Here is a 9,745-nt window from a genome sequence, read left to right as displayed (position 1 = left end):
GCCCCTCAATTCTTCCACTGTCTGGAACAAGAGGTTTTTAGCTCCTTCCCATTCAAAGTTGTCTTCCCATACCAATTCTAATTAACATCAGAAGCAAGAAGAGCAGGAAAAAAACAGAAAGAGCATTTAGAGCACTACATTGATGTCATTTTATGCAAATACATTTAGTATGATCATCCTCCAATGTAACTGGGTGTGTATTATATATAGGGAATTTATATATAGTATAAGTAAAATAAAAATAATGAAATAATGAAAATAAATAAAATATTAATATATAAAAGAAAATAAGGAAAAATATAATGGGTCCAATTTAACATATATGGTGATGCCCATCTGTGCTGTCTTTGTTTGGATGACCCTACCAGAGACCAGACTTCAAATATGTTGATTGCCTTCAAAGACACTTTGCTACCATGTGCTCTTGCGCTGTCTTGCATTATCTGTCACACATCCTGTGAACATCCTGTAATAGGTATTAGTAACTTTTGCATTATGAACTTCCTCCTTCATAAATGAGTGAATATTAATTTTACACAGCTCCAGTGCATGTTATTAACCTTATCCAGGAGATTTCTCAATACCACAAAAGACCATTAGTAAGGTGTATATCCTTCACTTGTTTTTCTTTATTAGCATTCATGACTAGATAGAGCTGCTTTTATAATGCCCCACATTTAAAAATCAATTAAAAAAATTCACCATGAGTGTAACAGACACTGACTGATACTCAATCTGTAGGCAAGGGACAGCTAGGAATAATGGAATAGGACTCCGGTTCTATTTTGTGGGTTTTCTCTCTGAACTGGGGCCATGATTAAGAGGGACGGCCGGGGGCATTCGTATTGTGCTGCTAGAGGTGAAATTCTTGGACCGGCGCAAGACGGTCCAAGAATTTGGAGCCTGATTTAAAGCACAGTCCAATAACTGAGGGTTTCGACCACAGCCCAGGCCTGATTTATGTATACAGAAGAACAGTCAGTGGGATTTATCCTCCCAGATTCTTTTGTGTCTGCTCCAAATGTCAAGGTGGTCAAACCAGAAACTCTTAGCAGTGTCTGAATGTCTGAACATACCTTTGTGCCAGTTCATTAAGTGTTTGGATTGGTTTAATTAGACAGTTACATTTTACTTACTGGTAGTGCTAGGTGAACTGTCCCTGGAGTTACTGAAATATCCTCTGTGAACCAGCACTGTACTGATGTCTAGGTGTTCTCCTGTTTCTATGCAGCTATTCAGAGGTATTTGGGAGATACAACAACAGGGAACTTAAATCATCTTTTATTTATGTACACTGGGTGAACCCACCCTTCAGGGACTACCTGCCGCATTTTTAGTGTTCACCAAATTTATTCCTTGTTTCCCCCAACAAAGTTTAATATCCCCACCTTTTTGTGTGTGAATTTTTTTTATTACATTCTTACAAAACCACTCTTAAAAGCGTTGGCTTTGAATCGTGTCATTCAAGTTTCATAATTGTAAATTCAATCCCTTTTCTCCATGTTTAAAAGAATGCAAACAAGAGCATGTCACAGCAGGTTGACTTTAGCCACCACTTGCTTGCAGCCTGTCTGGGAATATTCGTGCCCCCCTACTGCAGGGTAGTATTCAATCTCCCCCGCAAGCCGCTCTATGTTAGCATGATCCGGGTAGAATCCCTCTCGAGTAATTTCGTCCAGGAAGCACTCCATTACGTGACCTTTCTCCAAAAGACTGAGAGGTAAGATATCAGCCTCTGTCCAAAGCAGGTGAAGCTCTTCCAGCATGCTACGTAAAATAGGAGTCAGCTCTTTTACCAGATTGCTATGACGACCTGATGCTGTCATCGCCATGGAAATACTCGAAGAGTTGTGCAGCATATGTTTGGTGATGTGTGCATGACCCAGGTTGCTTAGAAACAGGTAAATAGCATTCAGGTATTCATTGGACTGGTTGGAGGACACGAGCTGCAACAGCGTGTCTAGGATCTCGTGGTGCATGTGCTCTGCCTCGTCGAAGATGAAGAGCGGAATTTTCTCCTCCTCCTCGGCTCGTTCCACCATCTCCGAGATTTGAGCTGAGAGGTCACTGGCACACTGCAGGGCGTTCGCCTCCTGGGGGCAGTGGTGGAGCACATAGTACTGCAGCACAAGCGTGTCACCCACCACGGAGCGGAAATGTCCGGCCAGTAGGCGTCCCAGGTGGCTCTTACCTACCCCGGTCGGGCCGTGCAGGGATACCACCAGAGGCTTGTTGTGGACGTAGGTAGACAGGTAGTCCTTCAGGTGGGACAGCAGGCTCTCCACAGCTCCCTGCTGCCCAAACACTTCCCTCCTCAGTGTCTTCTCTAATCCCTCCAGGTCATATCTAAGAACGTGGTCATCCAGGTTCTCTATGGCGTTGTAGACCTGAAAGAAACAAACCACAGCTATTAAGAATATAGCCGAGTGCAGGGGCATTTCGAGGATTCATTAAAAATGGATGCACTCCTTGGACCAAGAACACTGAAAACAAAGAATTATTTTAGACTCATCTGCAGTCCTTGAACCTTTATATAGACAGTATTACATATAAAGTGAAACTTCAGAAGGTTTTAAAAAGAAGAACAATTGTGTACTTAAATAAATGTAGAATATAATGCTAATAAACTTGTTGAATTTCAATCATTAAACTTCCAGATATGTCAGAATATACAGTTTAAAAAAAACATCTTCTTATTGAAAACAAAAGAAAACCCCCAATTTCCTGGTGTGTTACACAGTTTATTGTACTAGATCAATTCATATATTAGCAATTCAAATTTTGCCAAAGGTAAAACACAATCTCACTGCTGTGTTGGGGAAGAAATAACTGACACGTTTACAGACGCATGCGTTATGAAGTGTTACGAAGTGAAAGTAGGGGTGCCTGTTGCTCAGGAGGCAAAGCACATCATCTGCTTAACAGAAGACTATAGTTGTTCTAGATTGATTATCTTGCCCAAGGATACTGAATCCAAAGTTGCTCCTGATGTATTCATCAGTGTGAATCTTTAGATAGGAATGCATGTTTGAATGACAGTTGTTCTACTTTGAGTGTTTAAGCAGAAAAGTTCTGCGTAGCAGCCAGTCTACTGCTAACGTCATGAATCCAATTTAATTAATAGTATACAGAATTATTTAATTTTGAAATTAAACTGTTAATAATAATATTTCTGCACTAAGTAAAGTATTAAATATGCAGGGTGATTAGACAGTGAGGTGTGTGGCTATGTCCTCGAAGGGACCATATTTCTTACAGTTTTTAAACCTCAATTTCACTCCACCAAATATGTGTTTTTTATAGAGTATCCAAATTTCAGCAAGCATACTACTGTATAAATACTACATTCACAGGACTATATGGCGTTCTGTGAAAATGTTCTTTTTGGCATGACTGTATATCTTTAGAAATATATAAATATACTGATATACAGATTATCTCCTTGGAGTTATACGGCAAACAGCTGAGAGTGATTTCCGCCCAGCTTCTCACTTTGGCAAACTAGAACAGGAAATACACTTGGACCAGTTTTAAATATTTACATTTGAAATGGCAAAATAAACCATAAACAAAGCTGCAAGATACACGTGACAATAAAGCAGCTCGGTGACGGCTGGATTAACCAATCTCTGCTGAACAGTGCCTCAAGGTTCCTCAAAGATGAACACACCTTAGACTGATTCATGGCATGTTGTATTTCTCGTCTGAATGAATTAGGACATGACTGAGCAAGTAGAAGGTCTATATTTAATCATACACATGAGCTGAAGATAGCACAATTTTCCCGCCCTCCCTATTTATACTGTAGCTGGCGACAAAAGAAGCAGACTAGCAAGAGATGAGTCATAATAATGGAAGCTATTCATTCATTCATTCAATGTTTTTGTAAATCAAATTCTTAATGGCACCAGAAAAAGGTCAGAGGAGCACATTAGAGAAGCATTCCACCACTTGTTGGAAAATGTGTTGTTATTTATTTACCTGGAGAAAGACGATGGCAAAGAGCAGATACAGGCAATATTTGGCTCGGCTGCGGTCCTGCTTTGGTGCAGCCCTTCGTCTCCCTCCTTCAGGAAACAACACCCGTTTCTTCTTCCTCCTCTTCTTCCTCTGTGGGATGCTGGATGATGGAGAGGAGAAAGCAGTGGGGGTGATTCCATCAAAGGTGAAGATTTTGGGGCTGGTTCGTCCTGGGGCGCCTGTGAGGGGACACTGGCCCCCCAGGGCCATCTCTTGACGCCGTTTCTTCATCGCTTGGTACTTCTGTTTGATGCGTATAACGGCGCGCAGAGTGGAGGAGATGTTGGAGAGACTGGGGGCCGGACTGCCTCTCCCATTCTCACTTTTCTCTTCTTCCATCTCCGTGTCTCCCTCAAGCTCTTCATCCATCTCTCCCTCGAATTCTCCCTCTGTTTGAGAGGCAGAGATGCTGCTGTCTCGGTCACTCATCTGCAGAGAGGAAATAAAGGACTTTGAAGAAACTACACCAGTGCATCTTAAAAAGTTCACAGTAGTCCAAAGTCTTCTACTTAGGTCAAAGTAAACTTTGCATTTTGGGATAACTTAGATTCTGGAGGAAGAGTGGAAAAGCACAGATTCAAGGTGTTTGAAGTTTAGTGTGAAGTTTCCACAGTCTGTGATAATCTGAGGAACCATCCATCTGCTGGTGTTGCTGATGCTTGGTCCACTGTGTTTTACCAAGTCCAAATGTAATGCAGCCATCTACCAGAAGATTTGAGAGCACTTTGTGCTGCTGAAAAGCTGTATGGAGTAACCAGTTTTACTTTTCTGACAGGACTCAGCACGTGCCCACGGTACCAAAGCTACTACTAATGTTTTGCTGACCATGACCAGTAAAAACTCTGCAGCAGAGGAGCCCACAACCAAGTGCTGAGTGTATAACGGAACATATTTTTCAGATATTCAACTTTGCTATGTTATAAATCTTTTCTTTGATTGCTTTTTAGCAATGTGTAACTTATGTATAGGATATGTGAACGTTTCAGCTTATTTTCTGTGGTTTGAACAAAAAATAAAAACATGTTACATTTTTATGCACCAGTTCAATATGATAGAATCAGCAATGAGAAATCCAGTTTTGGGGAAAACTCATTTTCCCTAATCTTAATTTTGATTCCAGTCCCTATGACGCAAGACATCAACTTCCTCCAAAGTTTCCTTTAATAGTGGTTTTGAAGGCTTTAGTCTTCTTATTTACCTGAAAAGGGGGTTTCTGTTTTCAGTGTTGCCTTTCTGCTTCCCCAGACTGGCCCAAGAATCAGGGTTAATAATATCTTACTCATCATGGTCACATAGGAACAGGAAACGAAACGGATGATGTAAAAAAAAAATAAAAAATCTATTTTTTTTCACCAGCAAGGTGATTTTTATCAGCCAAAAACTTATATCTGTCAGATATTCTCGCATACGTTAGCATGGTTTGCAGTGTGTCGTGAACAATTTGAGGAAACGGAACAAGCAGAGGACAAAAGAAGAAGTGGCAGGCCTTCAAAACTATCGATTGCAGATGAATGGTATCTGAAAGTCATGTCCTTACGAAATAGGAAAAACTCCAGCAAAGACCTGACACAAGACCTGAGAGATGCATCTGGCCTTTCAGTTGATCCATCTACTGTTCGCTGAAGCCTCATTAGAAATGCTTTCAGTGGAAGGGTGGCTGTCACTTAGAAACTGGAAAACAGGCTGAGATATAATAAAATTACACAAGAACTGGAAACTGGAAATTAATGGCAACACTGACTCTGTAGATATCGTCGGTATGCGTGGAGGTGGAAGAGTGAGTATCTACGGGCATCTATAAAACTTGATGGTGGCTCTGACATATTTTGGGACTACATTTCACCCAGTGTGTTGGGGATCTTGTCACAATTTATGAAATTATAAATGCAGAAAAATACCATCAGATCTTGATCCACTATGCAATACTATCTTGGAAGCATCTGACTGGCAACAGTTTTGTTTTTCAGCTGAATAATGATCTCAGACACACTGCTATTGCATTCAACGTATACCTTGATAGCTGGAATACCATTAGTATTAGTATTAGTCTTGGATTGATCAAGAGCGCAGTCCTAATATTATTAAAGCAGTGCAGGATAATCTTGACAGAAAATGGAACCAAAGCCAGCCAAAACCCAAAGAGCTTTGGAATGTCCTTCAAGAAGGCTGGAGAACCATTCCTAAAGACTACTTAACCTCCCTGGTATCCACATGTGGACATCACATTTTGGGTTATTTAGACCAAAATACTTTTAAACGAATATCCTCATATGTGGCTCTTATTTTTCTTAAAAATAAAAATAAGGTAAAAAACAAACAAACTGGTAATTCTTTGTTTTTACATTCATCGGGCCCCAATATGCCCAAATATCAAAGAGAAATTAAAAATGCATGCTGTGGAAGAGTTCGGGTCGTAGGAGGTTAAAGTAATTACGAGAAGGCTTGCTTAAGAGAATTCAAGCTGTGTTGAAGCATAAAGGTGGTCAATTAAAATACTGACTTCGACTTTCAAGCTCAATAGAATTGTACAACTTTTTTTCTCCTTATATACTGCATTTCCATGGATGTTTGAAAGTTTCAGTTTGCTTCTATTTCTCATTTTCATAAAGAAATTAAGACTTTTGCATTTATTGGGGAAATATCTGTCTTTAAGCAGCCATGCTCTATTATGTTACCCTGTCAAATAAGAACTGTGTACTGAAAATTTATTGAACAGCAATGCTAAATGTGCACTGTATTAATGTCAGCTTATTTACTAGATGAAATACACATTATTTTCTTCTTTGCTAAGTTAGTGTATTCTAGCTTTATCGTCATTTTCTGTATATCTATGGTTGTTTTGTATCCCTTGGTATAAGTTTTGCATGAGCCATAGATGACAAAATTGATACCAGTATCATATGGGTTTGGAACTTTCCCCCCAAGAGCCAATTAGCATAAACTTAGCATGAAATGACTGGAAACAGGGGGAAGCTAGGCTGCTACATATACAGTACACTTTTAATCTCACCAGTAGAAGCAGTGGATTTTTAGACACAGCAAGATAATCTACTGGCACTCGCTAATCTATTGTAACTTTTGTAAATAACACATAAGTGTTGAAATATTGCCATGTTTTAATTATATATACAGTATATCTTTATTTTTAGTGTTCATGAAAAAGAAAGGACTTTCTAAGCATCCAAATAAGAAGAGCTCAACTTATACACCCAGTCCTCCTTTCTCTTAAAAAAAAAAAAATCTTTGCTCAATTTAAGTAAGATCCTCCCACGCTAACCCCACGCTGATATTAGATACTGAAGTGGTGGACGTCAGAAGACACTAACAATACAGCTGCTCCTATGTTTTGAAACATACTGGAACTCACAGCTGCATGAAATTTGCACGTGAGGAAATGAATTCTGAGAACAGCAGGGTGGCAAAAATGGCAAGGAAGAGAGACCAAATGTGAGAAATAGCTGCAGATATAACAGTGAAGAAAAACAAAAGAAGGATGACACATGCAGCTTCAGTGGCTGTTAAAAATGTAGCCAGCATTTCCGGTAGGGTTAGAAGATAAAGATCACTGTTCCTTTTGATGTTTAGTATGCTACATTTTTATTGAATTTAATTAATCTATTTAACATTTTAGGCTGATTTTTTTGTATTTTATTCATTTATTTATGGGTTTGTTTTGGGGGTTTTTTCACAGAGCTGTTTTGTTTTTCTTCAAAACCAATATTCAGATTCATTTTGGAAATGTTGTTCCACGAAGAGTGAAGTGAACCCTCTACTAGAACCTTCTATGGCAAACCAAAACGCAAACAAGTGAGTGCAACCTTCACAGGAATCTTAAACTTCATAAGTTCTGCAAACTCGTGCGCTTGAGGTTCTGAAGTAGGCTGTGGTTACAAGCTTGCATTTGTAACCGTTTTTGGTCATCAAAGGCTGTCAGGTTGACCCTCTGATGGTGTACTTGATGTACTCCCTTGGGTATTCTGCACACACAGAAACTGTAGCGCAAAGGCCGTCTGCAGTATTATAGCGCACAGGCTATAGGAAAGGAGGAACTTTAAGTGAGTTACAGAAGAGCTCAAGACAGCAGACAAGTGTCACATATAAATTAACACAGGATAGAAAATAACTTCTGCTAAAAGTTTTTGGTGCCAGCATTAATGTCAATGAGAACTGAGCAGAGCACATGAACAATGATTGGAATCTGAGTTGGCTTGTTCATCTTGGCAAAGAGGCAGCGTCATTTCCGGAAAAGTTATAATACCCCTGTGTCCAAGCCTCTTTTACTTCAGCATAAAAGAATTCAGGACAGCACGTGAGGGTAGAAAGACTGTATCTGTGCTCTTTCATATCTTTCTAGTCTTTTCCACCTGAAAGATACGGCATGCCAGAGATTTTATTGCTCATGAAGTTGACTTTACAAAAATATCTCTTTGTAGTGAGCAGTTCTTTCTTGTTTCGTGTGTTTTGGCCGTGGAAAGTTGAGCAAATATACACAAATGAGCCTCACGCAGAAAGTTAGTATCCTTCTAAAACCTTTTTCTTTGTCTTTGTATTTTACATACACAACAGTTGATTCACCAAGCTGCACACTCTGCTTGCAAAGCTGTTAGGCAAAAAAAAGTTTTTTTGTACTTACCTTTATACGTGTCTAAAGCATCTAAAAAAAAAAAAAAGAATTTTAGTGCAAGACTAATCCATAGCTCAGCACAGCGGTGAGAGCAGAGAAAACGTCCATATAGTCAACAGCTCAACTCAGGAAGAGCCTTTCCCTCTGACTATCTTACCTCTAAATCCTGTTCTCGGCCATATGCTGGCTCCTCCTCTGGCTTCCTCTTTTATTCTCGCATTCTTCTGTCCAGCTGCAGCTCAGGCTTTTTCACAGTTAGCTATCAGCTTTCACACGTGGTTAGAAAACAGCTCAAATGTACCCCAAGTACTTTCATTCCCACGATTAAAATGATATCTTAGGTGACACACATATCTTTTTAACTGCTGGTAATCAAGTCAACAAACAATGCGTTCAGAATTTGTTGACGTGGTTTTGGTTTCTTCTTGGCTATGCCAGTAATGAGAAACGGGAAATGTCAATCATCTCACGAGAACCCACAGACTTTGTTTCTCATTAGCATTTATCACGGTGGACTTATTTGTATATTGGTGCAAAAGATCTCATATACTTGATGTAAGGAAGATTTCAGGAGGCTTGTTTTCCTTAAATTTAGACCACACATTCAAGTCAATTTAATTTTATTTATATAGCGCCAAATCACAACAGCTGCCACAAGGTGTAAGGTAAAGACCCTATAATAACATAGAGAAAACCCCAATAATCGTTGCATTTATTTCCTCTCTATATGATTGTAAATGTTGTTTAGGGAAATATTTGGGGACATTTAGGGCTGCTGGAAACTGTAACCAGCTTGCTCCTGATTTGATTTTTCCTCAAGGATTAATCAATAACTTGAAATGTCTGACCCTTGTAGTTCCACTGGCTGATGAAACATTAGAGGCCATACTTGGGGATATAAATAGAAAAATAAAAGGTGTGGAAAATGTTTGCATGCAGTATCATTTGCCTGTGACTACAGTTGTTACTAAACACAGGCACAGGATTGAAATGTCATCAGGGGGGAGGTATAGAGTGTGACAAATGACAAGTTCCTAAAACTTGTCTTGGAGTGTAGAGAGAAATGCATGCCAATTACCAGGTAGATGGTGTGTCTACGAA

The 9,745-nt window shown here is 39.5% G+C and overlaps 1 protein-coding gene across 1 annotated transcript; it reads right to left on the bottom strand.

Moving 5' to 3' along the window:
* Positions 1 to 1,328: 1,328 nt before the first annotated feature.
* tor4aa (torsin family 4, member Aa) lies at positions 1,329 to 8,681 on the bottom strand. The gene is made up of 3 exons (XM_085358544.1): positions 8,654 to 8,681; positions 3,982 to 4,449; positions 1,329 to 2,387 (listed from the first exon to the last, which is right to left on the bottom strand). The coding sequence occupies exons 2-3, from the start codon at positions 4,447 to 4,449 to the stop codon at positions 1,530 to 1,532; spliced, it is 1,326 nt and encodes a 441-aa protein (XP_085214670.1). The 5' UTR covers positions 8,654 to 8,681; the 3' UTR covers positions 1,329 to 1,529.
* Positions 8,682 to 9,745: the final 1,064 nt, after the last annotated feature.

Source organism: Diplotaxodon limnothrissa, linkage group LG7 (assembly GCF_057381915.1).
Source record: "Diplotaxodon limnothrissa isolate DT_005_m linkage group LG7, D_limnothrissa_male_GT1.1, whole genome shotgun sequence".
Classification (NCBI taxonomy): domain Eukaryota; kingdom Metazoa; phylum Chordata; class Actinopteri; order Cichliformes; family Cichlidae; genus Diplotaxodon; species Diplotaxodon limnothrissa.
Note: the sequence above shows the minus strand (reverse complement) of the source record. Positions and strands in the feature narration are given on the sequence as shown.